Genomic DNA, 25,190 nt, shown 5'->3' on the forward strand with positions numbered 1-25,190 from the left:
ACATGACGGTTGTGTGGTACTAGTTCTTTTTCTCTTTTCCACAGAGAGTTGCCTCACGCCCTGAGTTGTTACCAGGAGCGGTGGGTAGTCCTCCCAATTTCGTACGGGTAAGGAGGCTGACATTTTTTTTTCCCCTTCTTTCTGTACTTCTTAGATATGCAGCATTTTTATTGATTGAAAATACTTCTCTATAAATAGACAAGTATGATGTTTGCGTATTTTGAGTTCGTTTTTCTCTTTTTCAACAGGTATTCACCACGTTTTCCTGTAGTTTCCACTACAAGTATTACACAGGTATACTGGTGGTTGTATCGTTCTCAAAACATTTTGTTTTGATTTGTGATAGTTTTCACTCACTGAATCTTACAGTAGTAACAACTAGGTCCTGAAGAAAGCCATGATCAATTCATGATCAAGATTGGCTGAAACATGTAGACCTTTCCTATACTCTTCACATGCGTGCTTGCACATTTTTTCAGACCGCGCCCTGTCTGCTTTTAATTCTTGACACCACTGGATACTCAATACATTTATTTTTCTCCTGGTAGTCAATTTTAACAAGGAGATCCCAAATGATGAAGCATGCCACCTCGGTGGGTGATGGATTTCGTCCTCTTAAAGAGGACTTCCCCCGATGTTTGGTGTCCTGTTGAGTTGCGCCGTTTACTTGTCTGTTTATATATAATTTTTTCTAGGGACCCGCGGCTTCTATGGTATTGATACATATGATAGGGGGACTTATCCGCGCAGGTCTATAAAACTCCCTCAGACCCTCTTTCTTACTTGGTAGTGTGTGAATAATGACATCCACCAAATCAGCGGCAGATCAAACTCAATAAACTGTTACTGCTTAATCTCCATGCAAGGAGACCGAGAGTGCGCAGCCTCCTTTGCAAAGCCCTAATATACCACATGATGTAGCCGACAAGGAGGATGCAGGCGACTCAGAGGCCTAGAAACCTGAGAGCTGCTCTCACCATGATACAGGGCAGAGGCTGAAATATCAGGATCATAGTACAAATCTCCTGGACTTGTTGTAGTGGACAGAAGGCCCTTAACTGCACTGTCTCTAAAATGGCTCCGATGAATGGGAGCCTCTATGAGGGAGGCAAGTGGCACTTCAGGTCGCTGATAGTGAACCCCAACGATGTCAGGGGATGGAGGCCGTGTCGAGCTGGCCTATGATTAACTCTGGTGAGCCCACTTCCATAAGCCAGTTATCGAGTTAGGGAACATTTGGGCCCCTGACCTCCAATGGTCAGTCACGACAACCACACTCATTTTCATGAACACCTGAGGTGTGCTGGTAAGGCTGAAGGAGAGCACAGCAAACTGAAAATGGTCTTGGCCTTCTGTGGGACTACAGGATGGGTATATGAAAATATGCACCATCCTGGTCCAAAGACACCATCCAATCACCTGGGTCCAAGAGCAGACATGAACTGGGCCAGGGTGAGCATATTGAACATTTCCCTCCACAAGAAAGGCATTCAAAGTTTGCAGGTACAAAACAGGCTGAAGACACCCTCTCGATAGCATTTTAGGAGTATACCATTCGCACCTCTTGTAACGTATAGACATGTGCTTCTCTGAAATTCGCTCTGATTTGTGAAGGGGAGATATCAGGGAACAAAAAGCAAAGGGCGTACCAACCTGGAAAAATGTGCTGAATCTTGCCCACCCCCAGGATGGTATGAACCACTAATTACAAACTAAAGTGTTTGGGTGGCTGTTGTAGCAGAGGGAACGGGAATGGGAGGACTGATGCTTCTGCAGACCTGCACGCTGTCTGACAGTCCTACGTCCTTGAAAGAACTGAGCTGACTGCTGTACTGGTTGGGGAGCTTGCCCTTGACTATATGACAGCACCCTGGAGAAGGCAGTAGTAGAACTTTTCAGCTGATCCAGGAACTCCTTGCCAGAGGACAACAGACCCAGGGAGTGTGCCATGGCTTTGCTTTCTTTAAAGTGCTCAAAGGCAAAATCTGTCGTTTCACCAAAAAGATGTGAACTGTCAAAAGTCATACCCATGAGAGAGGTTTGTATGTCAATGGAGAATTTCTCTAGAACTCATTCATGCATTTCGGCAGAGCACAACACTGGTGTCAACCTCACTCCCCAGGGAATAAGTAGTATCTAGGCAGATCACATTGTTGGCTGCATCTTGTCTTGTCTTAAGGTCTTCTGGGACCACCAGCAAAATCTCGCCGGCCAGTTCCCAGAGCGAATGTGTGCGGCGAACCAACAAACTTACAGCATTTACAGATCGCAATACCAAGCTGGCTCAGGAGAACATACGTTTTCCAAACTCTTCAATCCTCCAGTACATCCTATCCAGAAAAGTCCCGGGGAGTGAATTGGGATTCGCCTTACTGGTTGAAGCCTGAACCACAAGGTTCGATGGATAGGATATTTAGTAAGAAAATCAGGGTCACTAGCAGTTAGTCTGATGCCTGGCCACCTGCCTATTTATGGGTGGGCAGGAATACGGCTGTGGCTAGGGCCCATCAAGGTATCAATGAGGATTTCATTCAAAAGGAGCAACGGGTTAGGCTTGGCTAGCCCCAGATGCAGAATTTTCATGAGGACATATATTTTGGTCTCAACAGAAGGCAGCTGTAAATCCTAGGCACCAGATGCAAATTATGCACTCTGTTCAGGGGAGGTGGCTGGCCTATTGCTCTCTTGCAAATCCAAGTAAACATTGTCATCTGTATAGTGCTGGGGAGAAATTCACTCCCCTCCCCACCACAATCGCCATCACGATCCCCGATCCTAGATTATCCCTTGTTCAGAATCAGAGCCACAAAGATAATGGAGTCTCAACTGGTGTGTCTGCCTTGGTAGAGTCAGGCTGTATGGAGACCAGTCCTGCTTTTTTAATATTGTATTATGACAGTCCAGATGGGCCAAAGCCAGTTTTGTGTATGACATCAGAATCCATACTGTATCCGCTTTTGATGTTTGTTCCACTGTTGCTGTGGAAGGGCCCAGCACAGGTCTTGTAGCCAGGAAGGAGACCTGTACTGGAACCAGTACACTGCCTGAAGTGGGGTCCACAGAGTAAGACAATGCTAATGACTGATGGGCCAGCAATAAACATACTGGAGGCCCCCTGCAATTCCTTGATACACAAAGACATCAACAAAAGTGCTGGAATTCCTTACAAAAAACTGTAGCACGGACCCCTTGAAGTCCAATATCAGCTTCAGAGTTGATGGTGGCCCCGGATGTGCCAGGACCAACTGCAGAATCAGTTCAGATTCTAGGAACTTAGAGTGTGATTTGATCTTGACATCCTTGCACTTTCGTGTTGGATTTGAATTAGCGGGATGGAGGTCAAGTCCTGCAATATCTTTTTATGCTTGGATTTCGAAAGGGAAGTAGACCTTTTGTGGCAGCGGCCTCTGTGACCGGGCCAGCAACTTGGAACAGGAGTGGGGCCTATGCTTTGACCACAATCTCTCTTCTTGTGTTTAGCAACGTAGTTTTTTGCTTTCGGTCTCGGATGCTTTCAGGTGCATGAGGGCAAAGTTGCTGCATAACTTGGAGTTGTGACCAGAGCCAAGCCACCAAAAACATATCTTGGGTGGGTCCGTGATGGCCATCTGCTACTTGAAGTCTTAGCATGGCTTCAAGCCTGCTGTTTTCAGTAGGGACTTTGTTCAAAACTTTTAAATTACCAGAAGATTGGCAAAGCTGGAGGTGGAGCTCTGGATCTGCAATGGAAGGTGCAGAAAGAAAGGAACTGATTTAAGAACACAGAGGTGGTGTTTATTTATTCAAATGCACTGTTACTTCTGGGATAGTACAGAGTCACTACAGGGCCAGGCAACGCCGCCTACCGGCAACACAGGAGTACAGAGGAAAAAAATCCCAAGATAGGGTCTAGAGCCTGGGAATATACTAAAAGTGAGAAAATTGCATTTAGAAATATTGATCTGAAATATTGAATATAAAAATATGATCTGTAAGTAGGCATTACATTGCAATATTTCTTAACCAAAAAAAAAAGAAACGTGGTGACTTAAGAGACATTTGAAAGTCCTACCTGCTTTCCAGTGAATGCAGACCATGAAGATTGTTTTGCCCACTTGACATTGCACAGCACAATTTGAATATCTCAATATTCTTCTGATTTTCTAGGACAGACATCTAAATGAAGATACAGACCAGATGTGTAATCCATTTCTGTTTGAATACATTGTCCAAATTTGCAATACAATTTCAAACCAAATCAAAAAGAGAAATAAAAAAAATAATATAAAATGAACACAAACCAAATTTGAAGGTACCTGGCCCATGTGCCTCAACCACAGCACTAGTTTGGACAGAAATTCTGATGCCACTCAGTTTTAATAGACATGTGCACAACTATCCCCCAGTAACTCACAGGATCACAGATAACCTTTTATTTAGTAAGAGCAATGTTTCTTCAATTAAACGCTAAACAAACATTGGTGTTTTAATAATTACTATATCAGTCACACTTATATTGGTGGCACACCATTCAGTATTCAACGTTCCCCTAAATGAATAAGGTGGTCCTTTCAATGGTAATGTCAAAAATATCTGAGGAAGATGCTTTCCTACAACAGCCCAAGCCCATGTGCATCTTGTTTTGACTGTAATTGGGAGGTGGCTTGACCGCAGCAATTCCCTCTATTTGGATAAGCTTGCATGTTTAATTAGGAAAGAAAGATAACTAGTTTTAGTTTCTGACACAGAATTAGGAAGGATATGGTCATTACATTCATACAACACCTCGACATACACGCTTTATTACAGAAACAGTTATTTCAAGGATAATAAATATAATTTGAGGCTCTCTTCCCTATTTCTTTTCTAGCTCCGTATGACTGAAAAATGGTGAGCCATTAACTGGGTAAAAAAGCTCTTTCATATTTCATAAGAGACAACATTATGGGAAACTATGTCAGCTATGCAGCCTCCTCATCCAAGACTGGATTTGAAGAGACACTTTAAGGTAGCTGGCTGAAGCTAGGGAAGAAAGCCTGGAATCATCTTTATATAGGATACTATTTGTTATCCCTGAAATAACTGTTTCCGTTATCAACTACGCAGGCTGACGTGTTATTTTATTAATTTAATGAAAATATCGATCATGATGAGCAGCTGAGAAAGCTCTGCTTCCTAATTCTGTGTTATAAACTAAAACTAGATATAAATCTTTCCTAACTAGACTAGTTTTTAGACAATGTTCAGGGGGCCATGGAGCAAACAGGGGATACTGGGCCTCCCACATAGGAGGTTAGGATGTTTAGCTCCAATGTCTGGGGGAAATTCATATTACGGCTGTGCAAACTAGGCCAAGTACAACACCTTCAGCACTTGACTGTAAGCAGTAGTGATGGGGAGCAATCACAGGCTCCTCAGGGAGTAAGTATGGGGTGCGCGAGCTCAGGACTCAACAATTACAAAGTAGCACAATGACTGAATATCCAACCAAGTACTTATCTTTCAGGAAGGAAAACTACTTTAAGCACATGCAAAGTACAATTTGGTGTTGTAGGTGCTGCTGTGCAGGGCTGTGCTTTTATATCCTATCACACCCTACCTCCTACTCTTTTTGGTCTAGGTGATTTCCCTTGTGGAGATTAAGGCAATAGACTGATGACAGCACAAATGCATATCTCCCCACCTTAAGGTGTTTGCTGCACTCAGTCTCGCACAGTTCAACAGTTTTGTTCCCAAAGTGTTCAGTTGCTCAGTTCTTACCACCTATTATGAATCTGTCCTCTTGGACAGCCGCTCGGCTTTGTCTCAGCATGCCAGCCCCTTCCTGATTCTGGGAGGAGGCACCCTAACCGGCAGCTCTGTCTGGGGTCTCCTCATTGGCTGCGGGAATCCAGATGTAGCTTTAGCGGTCTGCTTCCGCAAGTCTCCCTTGGCTGCTGACTGCAGTTGAGGCTAGGGATGGCATGATTCCTAGACCAGACCAGGTGGGCCCCAATTAGAAGGTTCTCCAGGATCAGTGTGGCCACATGCTGGCTGATTTCCTTCATGTGTTGCGGTCACACATGCCAGTCTCATCTTGGAGGAGCAGCCATGCAGAGGACTATCTCCTTCTGATCAACCTTGCCACGCACAGGCCGATCTCCTTCTGGACTAGGCTAGCATGTACAGTCCAGTCACCTTCTAAACAACATGACCTCGAACAGTCCGATATTCTTATAAGCCGCAATAAGGCCAGACAAACAAAGGCCTCTCTTCTGGATGAAACAGCAATTAACAGGTGGAATTACCCAGAAAAAAATCTTTTCTCTGGGCAATACTGTGGTGCGCAGGCCAATTCAGACTCCGATCAAAGCCCTGACAAGGCTTTGTGACCAAAGGACGAATAGCCACGGATCCCTCCAAGAATGATTTCCAGAGAGATGATGGGCCTGTAGGCACTGGGGTATAAAAATCGCTATCCAAAGGAGTCCTCTTCTGAAGGTCCCACCCGCACAGGGAACCAACTACACCTCGCTTCTCCTGGACAGTCACCTCCTACAGGGTCGTCAGACTTTGTTCTTTTTTCAGCTTGAAGGCTGTCTTCTAGGTGCCTCGGGACAGGTCTACAGCTCTTACAGAAAGGGGTCAGACTCAAAACATGCCTACCTTTCTCTGGGAAGCTGGCTGTCAGGTACACACCAGCTCTGGTTGCACAGCAGCCCTCTGAGTACTCTATAGAGCACTCCCTTCCTCGGCCACGTAGGACTTTGAAATGGAACCACAAGTGCGGTAGTGCAGTCACACCTTTAGACAAAAGGCAGACTGGAGAGGTCTATCTATTGTCTGCAGTTTGGGGTGATTTATCTTCTTGCAAGTGACACTTTCAGGCTGTTCAACAGACGCAGTCTTTGCACAGCGTGATGCCTCTCACAGAAGGGTTGTTTATAGCCTAGAATAAAGGACTAGTCTGCACACTTCAGGTGCCTCTGAATAGCGAGTAAGTCATTTAGTTTATTTGTGTGAATAATAAAAATTGTTTTAAAAAAAGGTAATTGATTCAACATTGAAAATAAGATTAGTCAAATGCACATTATCCTACATATCAAAATAATTAAGTATGTCAAGATGGGGATAGTTAAAATTATAGGGATAATTATGAAACCCTCAATTTCTTAATTTATACATACAAATTCACATAAAAAAATCACTACTCCATATTTTAAAAAACATAAAATACGGGCCAATTCGATGCACGTAGACGGAACAACTTCAAGAATCAAAGTCCAGGTTGTATGACTGCAACTACGCCATTCTTTAAGAATTTTCTTAGGTACAATCTCGGCAAAATGAATTCTCATAATGACCTTTTCAAGTTCTCCAATGGCTAACTCAAAGTACCTGTCTAATCTGCAAATAGTGTAAATCGTTGCCGAGGACGCAAGCTTCAGTAGCATCTTTTATTGTACAGAACCCAGGTCTTAAAAACATAACAGCCTAGAGCTCCTACAACAGGTTTTCTGCACCTGGCAGTCATCAGTTGGGTAGGCTACAGACATATGCACAACATACACTTTTGATATTAGCACCAGGATTTGGGTAAGCACATAGATCTGAAACAGGGGTCTCCAACCTTTTCTGTACAGAGAGCTACTTATGTTCAATAAAACGCATTGACAGCTACTAATATTATTAGTGTTGTATAATCTCCATTTTTTATATGTATATTAAATCAACCAAGCAAAAGCTTTCTAATTTAATAAGCTGGGCTGCACACAGGTGAGCTACTCAGAGGTAGCTGAAAAGATACAGTAGCTGACGAGCTACTATTAGAGACCCCCTGATCTGGAACTTTACCTGAATGGGCCAGAATGCCTACAACGCCGATGACCAAGATAAAAAGGTCTCACCACAGCTATGGATTCACAAAACACGGTACACTAACACTGCCAACGCTGCTCTATGTGCTAAACACAGAACAGGGACAGAAGTCCACTGTCTGTCAATGAGGGCACGCTTTCTGCACCCCGAGGTCCGCCAGATAGATACAGGATCGTATCCACATCAACTGACATGCCTATGGTCTCTGTGCACACATTAGGTTAGTGTGACACCAGGACCAAAATGAAATACTAGGACACTAGATACACACAATTGGGCACTCAGGGCAGGCAACAAAACTGGACACCAAGCAGAGAACATTCCTGGCCTAACACTAGAAAATAATTGTAAATATATTTTAGAATCCATGGTATCCAGGAATTGTAAAGATTTGGCAACAGAGCGAATAATCTATTTAAGGCAAAATAATTAATTATATTATTTTATAGCTCTGGATCTGTGCTTGAACTTCAGGATAACCTGTGAAAATGTAAATGGGGACATTTGGAGTCTTTTCTAATGTATTTTATTGTAAAATTCTGTTATTCTGGTAAGATTCTGACCATGCTGGCCCTACAATAGATACCATAAATTTTTACAGAATAAGACAGCCAATAGTACTTGAATCACTATAATTGTTGCACTTTGACAGCCCGACATCTATAAAAAAGCATTCAATCAACCAAAAATATATATTTACCTCCGAGGCAATCGCACATTTGGAAATTCCTATTACATTATCTTTGCCTTTTCTAATGTCCTCTTCATATTTCATTTTCTCATTTTCAAATTTGTTACTGAAAAATCAAAAACAACATTTCAAACAGAACCTTCAAATCTTTAATACTTTTTGCTGCATATTATACAGTTTTTGGCATAAATGGTTCGACAAATGTGGCATAACTGGTGTTTTACTATGGAAATACTTTCACCTTTTGTGTAATCTGGGTTCCAAAATGTATTTACAGCTTCTTCATTACTCTTACCAAACAATTTGTTATTTTAGGTGAATGTTAACTCCCAAGGATGCCTTTTGGCGCTATTGAAAGAGAACAAATGAGCATTATTCTACCTAATAGTACTCTCTTTATCAACCTCAGATGAATGAAAGACTTAGTGGACCACCAGGATTTGTACTTTAATCCAAGGAGGCAAACACAGATTTTTAGATGGATGCATAAGTCTACTGGATCAGAGATCCCATATGAAACAATATCCACAAAAGAGCAACTCTGTTGCCACATTTTGCTGTTCACAAATAAATAAAATAAAAGATGTTCCATACAAAGGTAGCGCTACTGTTTTTCCGCTTACATTTCCTATCAAAGACCTCAAGGCTGTTACAAAAATCGTGCATGGGCATAGCTATCACAACCACTTTAACACTAAAAGGCACACCTCTAGGGTGTGCATCATGGAACTTATGACAAACATAGATAAAGAAATCCTTATTGTCGCTGTACACATCACTGAATCAGACACTCACTCACTCTCTGCCAAACATGTTGCCATTATTTAAGTAGAAGGGTTATGGGTAGAATCAAGAGCTTATTTACCTGAGCTTCAGGACAACAAACTGATCTTTTAAACTACTGACTAACAAATCGCATGGAAGGAAGGTTCAAAAACCACAAACAGAATACCCGAGATATGAAAAGAATCAGTCTTCTATACATTGCAAGTCACCACCTTACAGATATACAAGAAGTGCAATGACACTTTTACTTAAGTTTAAGTAATAGGAGAACAGATTCTTACTTCCGAGAAAGTTTAAAAATACCCGAGGGGTAAACCTGGTGATAAGGTGAAGAATCATGAAGACTAAAAATATGTTAAGATTGGGAACATCAGTCATCAAAGAATTCAGTTCTGACAGACATTAAACACCTGAAAAAGTCCTGGATTCTCTTGAAAGTCTTCAGTGCCAGACGTTTTAGTATTGCTATATTCAAAGGCTCAAAACGAGGCCCAACAGTTGTTTTTTTCTACAACAGCAGGCACAATGTGGAACGTTCAACCCTTTTATTTTGCAATCAGAATCAAATATAATTTGTTTTAGACTCCAGCTGAAAACAGTTTTTAAAAAAAAATAATTATCTTAATTATTCACAATTAGATTTTTTAAGGTTGAGTTGTCTTAAAGTGTAAAGAAAAATCCTCATACGAATGCCCTACAAATATATTCATAAGTCAGTGCCAGACACTAACGCAAAATATTAAAGAGGGTGCCATTCTCTCTAAATGGTTTTATAATACATTGAAAGGACCATACTGAGGAATTCTGACAACGACATTTGGTGTCTTTCCAGTAAACTACTTTTTCTGTAGTGTACCCAAAAAACTCTGCATTGGTGTTAATGTGACAAAAACCCACTTTAGCCATGTTTTTAATTTTGCAGCCCACTATCACTGCATTGGAATATTTTGTGCAGATTTGTCAAAGCTAGTGCATCACAACCTTTTAGAAATAAAACCACATTTTGAAAATCTCAAACCTTCCCATATTATTTAGATTTCTGTACTTTATTTTGTCTGTGAAATAAATAAAGTATTTTATAATTTGTGTATTTGTCTGATGCATACTTGATTCTGCATTTGTGTACATTAAACGGAAGTTTAAATCATAATAGGTAGGGGACCACACCTTCCGATAGTGATATAGTGTCAAAGTGTCAGAAGTCAAAAGGCTAAGAACCATTGCTCATGCAATGACTGCCACATAAAACTTAGTCAACAAACAATGCAATAGTTTACCTGCTCTCTAGAAATTCATTTAGCAGTGTTTTATACTGTTGCTCCTTCTCTTTGATGTTTCTCAGACACCTTTATATATAGAAGAAAAAAAAGTAGTTGGCATGAGAGCATAATATAATGTTAGGTCAGCATGTTGGTTCTGTGCTGCAGCAGCTGTTTGCCTTATTGTTTATTTGCGCAAGGAACACAATATGTGACTCACGGAGCTCTAACCATTACGAGGCATTCACAGATCAATATAGTAACCAATTCCCATTAATACAGTTAATGAACATGAAATCCATAAAACCAAATGTGTATAACACAGGTACTTACCATCAGTTGTAGAAGGTATTGTATGAAAGAACAAGTTACCTACCTTCGGTAACGATATATCTGAAAGAGACATAGGTTAGTTATAGATTACCTTAGAATTACCTTTTTCTTAGCAGTACCCCTGCGTCAGTCAGCTCCACGTCCGTCGTCGGCGTTGTGGTTGCCGGGATGACGTCATGGTGTCTACTTAAACGCCGCCCCTGCGCACTGACATAAGTTCAAACACGACTTTCCAAGCCAGAAGCGTAGAGCCATGAAAGACACTGACCACTGGTGCGCCATAACTAGGGCCCTGTAAGGGAGTCCCTATCCCTAGAAGTCAGTTCGCAGAGGGGTGAGGATGGGTGGGGTGGTAAGGAATCTATAACTAACCTATGTCTCTTACAGATACATTGATACCGAAGGTAAGTAACTTGTTCATCTGAAAGAGACAGTTAGTTATAGATTCCTTACTTTAGAATAGATACCCTAGCAATACCATCCCCAAAGGAGAGACTGCGAACTAAGTTCACACCAGAATGTCTTGGAGGACCGAATGGACAAAATAGTTATACCTCAGGACTTGGCTGTCCAGGCAGTAATGTCTGGTGAACGACCCACGTTTCACCTGGCAGATATCAAGGAGTGGGACTCCACGTGCCAATGCAGTAGTAGCTGCTGTGGCTCTAGTGGAATGAGCAGGCAGCCCCTCTGGAGGTTCCTTTTTCGCTAAAGCGTCACAGATTTTAATACACAGGACAACCAATCGGGAGATGGTGCATTTTTGGACAGCCCAACCTTTCTTGGCACCTACATAGCCAACGAAGAGTTGATCATCCACCATGAAATCTTTTGTGCAATCAAGATAGAAGGACAGAGCCAATGGAGTCTCTCCTCCTCCTTGGAGGGGTGCGGAGGTGGGAAAACGGTGGGCAAAGTGATTGTTTGTCCTATGTGAAATGGTGTAACCACTTTAGGAAGAAACAAGGATCTCATCCTAAGCACCATTTTGTCTGGATGCACAGAGAAGAAAGGGGACTTAGAGGATAGAGCCTGAAGCTCACTCAGCCTGGGAGCAGAGGTGATGAAAACAAGGAAAGCAGTTTTCAAAGTAAGAAGCCTGAGAGGACAGTTGTGAAGAGGGTTGGAGGGGGCTCACATAAGTTAAAACAAGATTCAAGTCCCACTGGGGCATTAGGAAAGGAGATGGATAGAAGAGATAAATAATGCCCTTAAAGAATCTATATGCAATAGGAGACTTGAATAAAGAGGGCTGATCTGGTAGCTGAAGAAAAGCGAAATAGCTGCAAGATGGCCTTTAAGAGTGCCCAGAGTGGAGCCCTGCTGGGCCAAGGAAAGGATGAACAAGAGAACCTCGGAAAGAGGGGCAGAAAGGGGATCCACAGCCTTTGCTGTGCACCATGCCACAAACTAATTCCATCGACAGGCATATACCGTTTCAGTGGAGGGATGCCTGGCTGCTAAGATGATGTTACAGACTTCAGGGAAGGTCAAAAGCTGTCAACTGTCGCCGCTCAGTCTCCATGCAAGGAGGTGGAAGCTGGACAGGTTTGGGTGGAGGACCGTCCCCTGTTGCTGCGACAGAAGATTCTCCCAAAGGGGCAGTGTGGTTGGAGGATCGATAGCCATGCTCAGGAGTTTTTGGTACCAGACTATTCATGCCCAGTATGGAGCCACAAGAATGACTTGGGCCCAGTGGCGCTTGATTTTCTTCAGCACTCAGGGCAGAAGTTGTACAGGTTGAAAGGAGTACAGGAGGATGCAGTTCCACTCACGGCGAAAAGAGTCGCAGAGCGAGTGCCGCCTTAGAAACTCCAAAGCGCAAATCTGCTGACATTGCACGTTCTCTTCAATGGCAAACAGATCTAACCAAGACTCTCCCCACCGCTGAAGGAGACCTTGCACCACCTCCGAGGGAAGACGCCATTTGTGATCTACCAGGCACCGACAGCCGAGTTTGTCCGTCCTGGCATTCAGAGAACCTGCCAGGTGTTGAACCACCAGGGTCATGCCATGATGTTCCAGCCATATCCAAAGGCGAAGAGCCACTAGAGAATAGGGTCCATGACCCCACCCGCCCTGTTTGTTGCAGTACCACATGGCGGTGGTGTTGTTTGTGAACACCTGCACTACTTTCCCCTTGAGGGAGGGAAGGAATGCTTTCAGTGCCAGGCAGATCGCCCTTGCTGCAATAGTTTGATATGGAGTCCGTACTCCGCCAGAGACCAGATTCCTCTGATCTCCACCTCTCCTAGGTGGCCACCCTACCCCAGAAGTGACGCATCAGTCACCACTGTTAGATCTGGTTGAGGAAGGGAGAAGGATCTGCCTCTGACCCAATCTTGGTTCACTAACCACCACTGCGAATGATGTGCAGTTTGCTCCGAGATCTGGATGTAGTCGAAAACCCCTTGATGCTGCGCCCACTGGAACTTCAGGTCCCACTGCAGAGCCTGCATATGCCACCTGGCATGATCCACTAGCAGGATGCAGGAGGCCATGAGGCCCAGCAGCCTCAGGGTCATTCTCGCCGAAATCCTGGTTAGAGACTGAAACATCGGTATCATAGCCCGAATATTCCGGAGTCGCTGCTCGGGAGGATAAGCCCAAAACTGCACTGTGTCCACAACATCTCAGATGAAAGGGAGCATCTGAGAGGGAGTCCGGTGCGACGTCGGAACGTTTATAGTGAACCCCAGCAAACGCAGGCGGTCCGCCATAGTCTGGAGGTAGGAGAAGACAGCCTGGGGCGAGCTTGCCTTTAACAGCCAGTCTCCAAGATAGGGGGAAGACTGGAACCCCTAATCTGCGCAGATGAGCTACGACCACCGCCACCACTTTTGTGAATAACCGAGGGGCACTGGTAAGGCCAAAGGGAAGCACGGTAAACTGAAAATGCTCATGGCCTACCATGTACCAGGCAGCGCATGCGGGAATATGTAAATAGGCGTCCTGTAAGTCCAACGCCATTATCCAGTCTCCGTAGTCGATGGCAGATACGACCTTATGAAGCAATTGGGGGCCCTGAGGTCTAGAATAGGTCGCCGGCCTTTGTCCTTCTTGGGTGCCAGAAAGTAGCAGGAGTAGCAACCACAACCTACTTCTGACGGCTTAGGTCTCCTCCAGGCACAGAGGCAGCACATGTGCGACCGTTTCCCAGATGGTATGGCAGTATCGACCCAAGCGACACACGGTATTCGCGTTGCACAGTGTAAAGCTGGAGAAAGAGAACATGCGCTTCCCAAGATGATCCAGCTTCTTGGACTCCCTATCTGGGGGAGCAGAAGGGAATGCGCCCTTGGAAGAAGAGGCTTGGTCCACCAAGCTCTCGGGAGATGGGTGTTGGATGAGGAGAACTGGGTCACCCGGGGCCGGACGGTGGCGGCGAGCAATCATCCTTTCCACAGGAGCCCCTGTGCTGGCCTTGGATCAGGTGCCCAGAAGGACGTCCGTGAGGGCATTGTTGAAGGGCAATAAGGGTTCAGAGGAGGTTGCCGAACACTGAAGCACCTATGTCAGGAGGTTAGGCCTGACGAACAAGTTACTTACCTTCGTTAACGATGTATCTGTAAGAAACATTAGTTAGTTAGATTCCTAACCTTAGAATATCCCCAGGCGTCAGGCTGGATCCGGAAAGATTTCATCAGCAATACCACTTGCGCGTCGCTAGGCGCCGTCTGCGGCACCGCGTCCGTCGTCGGCGTTGTGCGCCGGAATGACGTCGTCGGAGTACTTAGACGCCGCCCTCGCGCGCTGACGTCCGTTCTTGTACACAGCTTTCCGCGCCAGGAACGCAGAGCCATGCAAGAGACCGACACTGGTGCAAAAAAGTCTAGGGCCCTGAAAAGGATAACCTTAACCCTAGATGTCGGTTCGCAGAATGGGGAGGATGGGTGGGTCGGTGAGGAATCTAACTAATGTTTCTTACAGATAAATCGTTACCAAAGGTAATTAACTTGCTCATCTGAAAGAAACACGTTAGTTAGATTCCTCACCTTAGAATAGATACCCCACGAATTCCAACCCCGGTGGTGGGTCTGCGAACCAAGATCACACCAGAAAGTCCTGGAGAACAGAATGGCCAAAGAAGCCGTCTCTCCGGACTTGGCTGTCCAGGCAATAATGCTTGGCAAACGTGTGCAGCGAGGCCCACGTTGCTGCCTGACAGATGTCCTGCAAGGGGACTCCTCGGCCCAGGGCAGTAGTCGCCGCTGTGGCCCGGGTGGAATGGGCTCTCAGCCCTACAGGAGGGTCCTTTTTAGCCAAGGAGTAACAAGCTTTTATACACAATACGACCCACTGCGAGATGGTTCGCTTGTGTACTGCCTGCCCCTTCTTAGCACCCACGTAGCCAACAAAGAGTTGGTTGTCCACCCGGAACTGTTTGGTGCGGTCCAAACAAAAGTACAGCGCCCGTTTTGGGTCCAGAAGGTGGAGCCTCTCTTCCTCTTTCGAAGGATGCGGAGGCGGAAAGAAGGTGGGCAACGTGACAGACTACCCGATGTGAACGGCAGTCACCACTTTCGGAAGAAAGGAAGGACGAGTCCGGAGGACAACCTTGTCCAGGTGGACAGAAAGAAAAGGAGGCTTAGAAGATAGAGCCTGGAGCTCACTCACCCGTCTAGCCGAGGTGATGGCTACCAGGAAAGCAGTCTTAAGAGTCAGAAGGGGACAATTATGAAGAGGATCAAAGGGTGCGCACATCAGATATGTCAAGACCAGGTTCAAATCCCACTGAGGCATTACGAAGGGGACAGGAGGAAACATGTGAGTAATGTCTTTGAAGAAACGAGAAACAACAGGGGATTTGAAAAGAGAAGACTGATCAGGAAGCCGTAAGAAAGCAGAGATAGCAGAAAGATAACCATTTAGGGTGCCCAGAGCAGAGCCCTGCTGGGCCATGGAAAGAAGAAAGAGGAGAACCTCAGAAAGAGGGGCGGAAAGGGGATCCACAGCCTTTGCTGTGCACCATGCCACACATTTGTTCCACCTGCAGGCGTATACCGTTTTTGTGGAGGGACGCCTGGCTGCCAGAATCACATCGCAGACTTCAGGAGGCAAGTCGAATGGCATCAACTTTCGCCGCTCAATCTCCACGCATGGAGGTGGAGACAGGACAGGTTCAGGTGGAGGACCGTCCCCTGCTGCTGCGACAGAAGGTCCTCCTGAAGAGGCAGTCGTATCGGGGAATCGATTGACAGACTGAGTAGCTCGGGATACCAGTACCTTCATGCCCAATCCGGAGCCACCAAGATGACTTGGGCCCGGTCGCGCCTGATCTTCTTCAGCACTCTGGGCAGAAGTGGTATAGGCGGAAAGGCGTACAACAGACCGCAACTCCACTCGCGACGAAAGGCGTCCCCGAGCGAGTGCTGCCTTGGAAACTCCAACGCGCAGAACTGCTGACATTACGCATTCTCTTCGGTGGCGAATAGATCTAACCAAGGCTCTCTCCACTGTCGAAAGAGGCCTTGCGCCACGTGCGAGTTTAGACGCCATTCGTGATCCATCATGCACTGGCGGCTGAGTTTGTCTGCTCTGGCGTTCAGAGAGCCTGCCAAAGGGTCCACGACCCCTACCCCGCCCTGTTTGTTGCAATACCACATGGCGGTGGTGTTGTCCGTGAACACCTGCACCACACTTCCCCGTACAACGGGAAGGAATGCCTTCAGTGCAAGTCGGATCGCTCTCAGCTCCAAAAGGTTGATATGGAGCCGAGACTCCGTCGGAGACCAGAGTCCTCTGATCTCCGCCTCCCCCATGTGGCCCCCCCATCCCAGGAGGGATGCATCCGTCACTACTACGTGCTCCGGTTGGGGTAAGGAGAGGGATCTGCCGCTGACTCAATCGTGGTCCGTGAGCCACCACTGCAACTTGTTTTTGCAGTGCCCTCCGAGATCAAGACCTGGTCAGACAGGTTGCCCTGATGCTGGGCCCACTGAAACTTCAGGTCCCACTGCAGAGTCCGCATTCGCCACCTGGCGTGATGCACTAACAGGATGCAGGAGGCCATCAGACCCAGAAGCCGCAGCACCAACCTGACCAAAATCCGGGATAGAGGCTGAAAGATGGGAATCCGAGCCTGAATATCCCGCACCCACTGTTCCAGAGGATAAGCCCGGAACTGCGCCGAGTCCAGAACCGCTCCGATGAAGAGGAGCTTCTGGGAGGGACTCAGATGCGACTTCGGCACATTGATGGAGAACCCCAGCAAATGCAGGAGGTCGGCCGTAGTCTGGAGGTGGGAGACGACTTGCTGGGGCGAGCCCGCCTTCAACAACCAGTCGTTGAGAGAGGGGAAGACTGGAACTCCTGATCTGCGCAGATGAGCTGCGACCACCGCCATCACTTTCGTGAACACCCGAGGGGCACTGGTGAGTCCGGAGGGGAGCACGGTAAACTGAAAATGCTCCTGACCCACCGTGAACCGCAGGTAACGCCGGTGGGCCGGCAGGACGGGGATGTGAAAATAAGCATCCTGCAAGTCCAACACTACCATCCAGTCTCCTGGGTCCAGGGCAGCCAGAACCTGAGCTAGGGTGTGCATCTTGAACCTCTCCTTCCGGAGGAAGGCATTGACGCTCCTGAGGTCCAAGATAGGGCGTAGGTCCCCTTTGCTGTTCTTAGGAACCAGAAAGTAGTGGGAATAACAACCACGGCCTACTTCTGGTCCAGGAACGTGCTCGACGGCCCCTTTGGCCAAGAGGGTCGTAACTTCCTCCCATAGAAGATTCAAGTGATCCCCCGAGGGGGGGGGGGGGGGGGGGGGGGGGAAGTAGCCCCTTCGGACGATTTGCAGCACCCACCTGTCCGAAGATCTGGAAGGCCAGTGGAGCAGGTGATGGCGAACTCTGCCTCCCACTGGTGTGGAATGGGCCTGAAAGCACGGACTAGGAAGGCTTTGAGGCGGATGCTGCTCGGGTGGATATGGATGGACCAGCACGTTGTACCCCTGTACCGCCTCGGCGGAATCCACGTCCGCGACCGCATGGAGGATGGTTCTGCGGCCTGTGGCTAGGCGGACGTGAGGGGGCGCCCCTTCCTTGGCCACGAAAGGGGCGAAAAGTGGAAGTTTCCGGGCACGGGCCGAGAGACCCAAGGACTTGGCCGTGGCCCTTGAGTCCTTAAAGCGCTCCAACGCACTGTCCGCTTTGGCGCCAAAGAGGCGATCGCCATCAAAGGGCATGTCCATGAGGGTGCTCTGGACATCCCCGGAAAAAGACGTGGACCACAACCAGGCGTGACGACGAAGCGCCACCGTGGATGACATTGCCCTGCCAAGCGAGTCCGTCGTGTCCAAACCACATCGGAGGGCATACCGAGCTGCGTCCCGTCCGTCGGCAAGAGCCTGGGCGAGCCGTGTCCGGGCCTCCTCCAGAAACAGGGGCAGCACGTCCTCCACGTATCCCACAGAGAGTGGGAGTAGCGGTCCAAGAGACAAGCGGTGTTAATAGACCGCAGCCCTAAACTAAGGGAGGAGAACAGCTTTTTGCCAAACTGCTCCAGTCTCTTGGATTCACGATCCAGGGGAGCGGACGGGAAGGAGGTCTGGGAAGTAGAGGCCTGGATAACCAGGCTCTCAGGGGTGGGGTGTTGAGACAGAAAACTGGGGTTGCCCGGAGCAGGGCGGTGGCGTCAGGCCACGTTCCGATCCACAGGAGGTACTGTGGAGGACTTGGACCAGGTGCCCTTCAGAACATCCATCAGTGCTTCGCTAAACGGCAGCAGAGGCTCCGAGGAGCTTGCTGACGGTTGGAGCACTTCAGTGAGGAGGTTAGTCCTCACGGCCATAGTAGGGAGCTCCAGCCCGAGGGCTTCGGCCGCCTTACGCAACGCCACAGAAAAGGTAGCACCTTCCTCAGAAGCCACGGTCGGAGGAGAGATGAAGCCAGTGTCAGGGGAGGTATCGAGTCTACTGGAATCCCCCAGCTCATCTGCCCAGTCCTGTGATAACTGGCTCTGGTGGGCCAGAGGGTCCTCAGACCCCTCCCAGTCGCCCCCGTCATCCGATTCCTGATAAACAGGGGGAATAACCGGAGCCGGACGGAAAATGAAATGGTCATCCATCGGCGTCTGATGCGGCGCCGGGCCAGGACTGTGGCTGAATTGGGGAACGGCGGCGTCCAGAGACGGCGCCGGGGGTGGAACCGGTGTCGGCGCCGGCAGAGGAGTCGTCGTGAGGTCGACTAGCACCGACTGAGATCCAGGCCTGGATCCCATGGGGACCTGCGGCGTCGGGACCGAAGTCGACGACGGCGCCGGAGCCGCCGGCTCGCTAGGCCGCTCAAGTCAAGCCCGCGGGGCCCGAGGGCTCGACTCCGCATCATGGTCAGCCCCAAGACAGTAAAGGCACCTGCGATGGTGGTCCGTTACCGATATCAGTCGGTGACAGGAGTCACAGGCTTTAAACCCAGGCATCCTACCAGCACCAGTTCGAGTCGACGAGTAGACAAAAGAGTCCAAAAAGTTTTAGTCAAAAAATGACTAAAGGGGTAAGGTCTTCCCGGATCGGCGCTGTCTGGCGCGGAAAAAAGAAGAACTGACGTCAGCGCGCGAGGGCGGCGTCTAAGTACTCCGACGACGTCATTCCAGCGCACGACGCCGATGATGGACGCGGAGCCGCAGACTACGCCTAGCAACGCGCAAGGGGTATTGCTGACGAAAAATCTTTCCGGACCCAGCCTGACGCCTGGGGATATTCTAAGGTGAGGAATCTAACTAACGTGTTTATTTCAGATTGCCACCTTAGGGAGCTCTAGGCCCAAGATCACAGTTGCCATTTGCACCAGCACAGTGTAGGACGCTCCCTCCTCCGTTGCCACGGTAGGGGAGAGACAGCATTCCAAGGTCTGGAGAAGTGTCCAGACCACTGGCGTCACTCAGGTCCTCTCTCCAGTCCGGCTCTTCAAGCTGGTCTGCTAAAGGGTCCAGCGACCCCTCCCAGTCCTCATCACCACCATCTGGGCGAAAGGCAACACCAGGGATGAACAAGAGAACAAAAGTACCCTCTGGCGTCGGTCCGGCTCCATCTCGGGGGCGAGGATGGGGACGTCGTTGTCGGGATCTGCGCCGGGTAGGGTCGCATTAGTACGACTGGCATTGATCCGGATCCAGGACCGGACCAACGGGGATCCGACGAAGCCGCAGGTATCGAAAGCCCACAACTGGCTCTGGGGACCCGACGGTGTGCCGGTGAAGTCGGGCTGTCCGAAGATACGATGGAGGGCTTCGTGAAATGTACGAAGTTGGACAGGGGACGCTCCGGTTCTTGGAAAACATGGGGCGGCGCGGAGTCGTCCCTAAACCAGGTGTGAGAAGTTGGCCTGATATATGAGGTCATTGGTTCCAGTGTACACCCTGTATCAGTCCAAACAACCCTTATGGTGATTGGTTGTAAAGTCAACCTTATAGACCAGCTATCCTAGTGGTAGCATGGACAAGAGCAGTCTTAGGCTAAACTCTGTATGGCATGTGAAGCCAGCTGTTATACCATCACAATCCCTTGAATACCAAATGAAAGGACACCACATCAGGTATATATAAAAGTAGAATGTATTTATTCTAACATATACCCTCAGCACTCTTTAGGAGTTCAGAGGTCTAAGTACAAACAATTTCTTAAGTAGCATACGTTAAGTTACACAGGAAAATACAGTTAGGCCCGGGGGCCACGCAAACCATATACTAAGAAAGTGGTATAAGTACCATGTCACGAACAGGGAGTAGGCCTAGGGCCTAGGGAATCGCTGGGGCTACACTACACTACCAAGAGTTAGGAAGTGGGAGGCCCACGGGAAGCGTGTGCAGTGTGGAGACACACGCGGGTTACATTAAAGTCAATGGGAATGTAGTAGTTAGAAATAGGGAGAATAAGGACACTTCCGAAGTAACTAGGAGGAAGCAACTAAAGACTTAGACACTTGGATAGTCAATATCCACTGGAGCACCGGAGTACTCGTGTTACCTCACCCACAGGAGATGGGTGCATAGGTGTGAAGATGTGTTGGGTGTCGTCGCTGGATCCTATGGATGCCTGAAGAACAGATGCTGGCAGGTGGCCAGGAGGAAGATGTCCGGTGGACCCAAGGATGGATCTTGAAGGAAGAACACCTGCAAGCAGAGGGGACAAAGTCTGGGTCACTAGCCAGTGACCGGGTGGAACCAGGAAGGAACCAGGCGATGTCGTGCAGAACACAGGTGATGTCTTGAAGCTTGTCTCTGCAGCCACGTGGACCAGAACCAGGATGCGAGCTGTCCCACGAAGGATCTTACTGATGACGGAGTCGACGTTCCGATTGGAGTCAACAAGTCTTGGCAAAGGCAACCCACACGGAAATCGAAATTCGCTTCAGGTGCAGACCAGGAAGGTCTGAGGTGCTTCTCTTTCACAGGGAAGCAGGAGCCATTCTGGAGGAGCCAAACCAGCGGTGTAAAGTCAAGGGTTCGTCGTCCCTGAGGCTGCTAGCCAACGGGCTAGCAACCGGGCAGACGCGTCGAGCAGGAAAATGTAGAAGGGCCCCACGCAGAACTCGTGGAGTGTGGAGGGCTGATCATCGGTGCAGATGGTGCTCGGGGTTGGGGCTTCTCAATCCCCAGAGTACAACTTTGAGGATGCCTCAGAAGCTGCGCTGGAAGCTACTCGCCAATTTTCCCAGGTAGCCGGTCCCACGTCTCTCGTCGCCTCCACGGATCTCAGCTCTGATGTGGATCAGGGTCGGAGAAGTCTGGAAGTCAGGGCGCTGGTCGAGCTCTGCAGTCGGTTCCTCGTAGAACTTGGGCAAAGCAAACGGCAAGTCGCTTGGTGGTGCCTGCTTGCACAGGGTGGCCACTCCTTGGCCACAAGGGAGATTCTTCAGTCTTCTTGTCGTCGAAGGTCCAGAGTTTCGTGTCTAGTTTCAGTTCAGGGACTCAGCTCCCACTTTTGTACTAATCTGGGGGGCTGGACTACCTGCTAGGTCCCTCCCATGGGTGGGACCAGGGAGGGGGGTGGTTACACCCCTTTCCCTTTGTCCAGTTTCGCGCCAGGGCTGGAGTGCCCCAGCACCTGTTTGAACCGGGCTATGCATGGGACACCTTGTGTGCCCCAGGCAGTGTCTCATTTCTTTCATCCCTCCCTGCCCCAATACACTAAGTCCTGTCTGGGGTGGTGCTAGCACCTCCCAAGGCAGGAAACCTATTGTCCAAGCCTCCCTTGCTGGAAGACTCCCAGCAGCAGGAGATCAGACTTGTGTCTGTGGCAGCAGCATCCATTTTGTGATGCTGGGGCTCTGGTTAACTTTAACCGGGTAAGTAGGATTTTAACATGTTTTCTCCCTCTAGAAGGGGGGAATACTATCCTCATCGCCAGAAATGGTGTGGGGGTAGTATTCCAAAGTGTTAGACACCTTACACAACATGTTTTGATAAAGCCAAACCATAGTTACCATAACCGTTTAAGATTATAAGGCACTTTAAGAGTATATGGTGGGCGATATCATAGAACAGCTATAAGGACATGCTCAGCTCATGCTAGAGCACCATCTCACATGTTACCAGGCACTCTGCCTCCAGGATTGTTAAGGCCTGCCATAGGAGTGGCTTACAGGTTACCCATGTGTCTATATATAAGGTAGGTGTAGGAATACTATACCTAAGCAAGGGGTGATTACACGACCTTGCCCCAGCTGAGTGATCAGCCAGTTGTGTCATGATGGGAGGCCAGCCAGGGGTGGCATAATACATGCTGCAGCCCTGGTAGGCCTAGGGTACACCTATGCCCTGGGTACCTAAGGTACAATGTACAGGGACTCATAAGGTGATCCTTCCCAATTGGGTTATGTACCTAAAGTACATAGTATGAATTTAGAGAGAGAACAGCTGGGCTGTGGGTCTGATTAGCAGGCCCACAGCCACATCTAAGTCGAAAACCAGTAAAGCAAAAGCAAAAAAGTGGGGGTGACCATGGGAAGCAGACCCTACTCTCCTACACCAGACACCGGAGATGGCGCCCTTGAGCGACAATGTTCCAGGTCCCGCACTGTGTCAGCCGACTGACGGGGTGAAGGCACTTCTCCACATTCTTCTTCCTGGACCTCAAAGACTTGTAATCTGATGAGGTATGTTGGCCTTGCCAACTGTCTTGAGACCTTCCCCTTGAACGAGACCGGGAACGACGTGGAGCTGCCCGCTAGGTCTACAAAAGCTTTTGGGACCGCTCCCACAAAGATTTAAGATTCATGGCCCGGCAGTCGGAGCACGACTTTGGGTCGTGGCCACGCTCCAGACACCAAAGGCATATGAGGTGGGGATCCGTCACAGACATCAGCTTGTGACAGGAGCCGCAAGGCTTGAACCTGGTCCGGCATTGGGACATCCCACGGACACCAGAAGTCAATAGACTCAAAAAGAATTCGACAAAATGCAGAAAAAAGTAAGTTAAAAAGTGACTAGGGGTAACTCTCTCCGGATCTGCACAAGGCTGGCATGGAAAAATAAAAAAACTGACGCCTGCACGCAGTGGCAGCGTCTAAGTAGACACTGCTACGTCATCCTGGCGACCACGACACCGACGACAGATGTGGAGTTGACCGATGCCACCTTCCGACGTGCAGTGGTACTGCTAAGAAAAAATTCTCCAGATCCAGTCTGAAACCTGGGGATAATTCTAAGGTAAGGAATGTATAACCCTTTCAGATTTTTCATTTAGATAAGGAAATGTAACCACTAGTGTGGGTCTGTACCACTGTTCTAATCCTCCCCGATTTGTAGGTAGTAGGGGCTGGTGTGCATGGTTCAAAAGGGCATGATTTTGGGGTGTATTATGTGAAACCTTTGAATATTGCTTTCAAAGAGTCAGGTGGTGATGCTGCTTTGTCTCTGAAACTTAGTCCTGCACATAAGAGTGCTTTTATTTTGGAGGTATGCAAGATTAATAGAGCATGTTTATTACATACCTCTACCCAGTATTCTTAACTTTGTTATCATGCTTACCGGTTATATTCAAGTATTTTTTTTTTTACTTCCATAGGGTTACATAGGGTAGTGGTTCTCATTGGTTCGTAGGATGTTGGTAAGTATCCGAATACAAAGATAAAATAATAACTGACTGAATGATTTGGAAGTTTGCTAAGTGCACTGTTACCCAAAGGAGTCCTGGCACTGGATACAGAGTTCAACACAGAGCAACAAAGTAAAAAGAAGATGGACTTTAAGGACTATGCAAGAGGCTTGTGGCTTTAACAAAAAATGTATGAGTACCCATATGAGCCTGACGGAAACAAGGCACCACAAGAAAGGAACAATATGGAATATACTGCCAGGAATTGTTAAGGAGGCAGAAAGGGCCTAGAAAATAAGCTTCCCTCTTATCAATGTCTTATAGCCGTGTTTATGGATTGGTGAAATTATAGACTCTTTCCAAGAGGCCGGGAATACAGCATCCGCTGATACCTGCTGGAATGTCGGCTCCTGTTCTTCTGACCAGTAACTGCCGTCCTGTTTGAATAGTGCAGGCGGAATCCCATTTGAGCCCAGGATCTCTCCCATCTCCCTCTGGATATCTATCTCTTTATTTGCTGACTAGATGGTGTAAAGAAATCCGTGCAAGGGCCTTGTGGCGAGCGTTAGGCATAGACCACCCTTTCAGTTTCCTTTTTAGTTGCATTGTTGGAAAAGTTGACTGGGATTTCATCTAGCAAGCTTGCGTAATATTGCCCCTCCTCAAGATGGTGAAAGTGCCCGTACAGGAACTTTGCCCAGGCTTCTTCAGTCAGATGAGAGCTAATCCCTTGGTGAGCGGGACATTGTAGCATGTTTACGTTGCACCAGAATCGTGCGTGGTCATTACTTTTCATATAAAAGAGGAGCCTTGCCCAGAGCAAGTCTCTTCCGCCCCGTTTTATTGTCCAAGTTAATTGTTTTCAGTGTTGCTTTGTTCCGTCTCAGCTCTTGTTGCAGGTCATCCTTATAGGGCTTTCAGCAAAGTTTTAGTATTGATTCTATGGTTCTCTTGAGTGCCTTTACATGCTGTAGTTGCGAGAGAATAAAGGTGAAGTGGCCCAGGCGGAGCCATTGTTGTGGTGTATTCCTTCTCGTCGTTGAGGAGTCGAATGTGTCTTCTAGCACTTTCGTGAAGGTCTCCCATTTGGCTACATGGTTTATGGATCTATCTTGCTGTTCTTGTAGTAAGTCCTTGGCAGACCCCAATAATCGATGTATTACATTTAATCCTTTTGTTACTCATGGTGTGTACATACTTCAGTCAGATCTTCGGGGCTCGCTTTAAGCGTGACCACCTGTGGAAGACG

General features: G+C 47.9%; 1 protein-coding gene across 3 annotated transcripts in view; it reads right to left on the reverse strand.

Moving 5' to 3' along the window:
- Positions 1 to 25,190, reverse strand: part of LOC146801783 (E3 ubiquitin-protein ligase TTC3-like) — a 1,211,260-nt gene that overhangs the window by 385,058 nt on the left and 801,012 nt on the right. For all 3 annotated transcript variants that reach the window (XM_085621275.1, XM_085621274.1, XM_085621273.1), the window contains exons 37-39: positions 10,591 to 10,659; positions 8,537 to 8,633; positions 4,052 to 4,155 (exon numbers count right to left, since the gene is read on the reverse strand). In XM_085621275.1, coding sequence (XP_085477401.1) covers positions 4,052 to 4,155; positions 8,537 to 8,633; positions 10,591 to 10,659 — 270 coding nt within the window. The remainder of the gene's footprint in view (positions 1 to 4,051; positions 4,156 to 8,536; positions 8,634 to 10,590; positions 10,660 to 25,190) is intronic.

Source organism: Triturus cristatus, chromosome 8 (genome assembly GCF_964204655.1).
Source record: "Triturus cristatus chromosome 8, aTriCri1.1, whole genome shotgun sequence".
Classification (NCBI taxonomy): domain Eukaryota; kingdom Metazoa; phylum Chordata; class Amphibia; order Caudata; family Salamandridae; genus Triturus; species Triturus cristatus.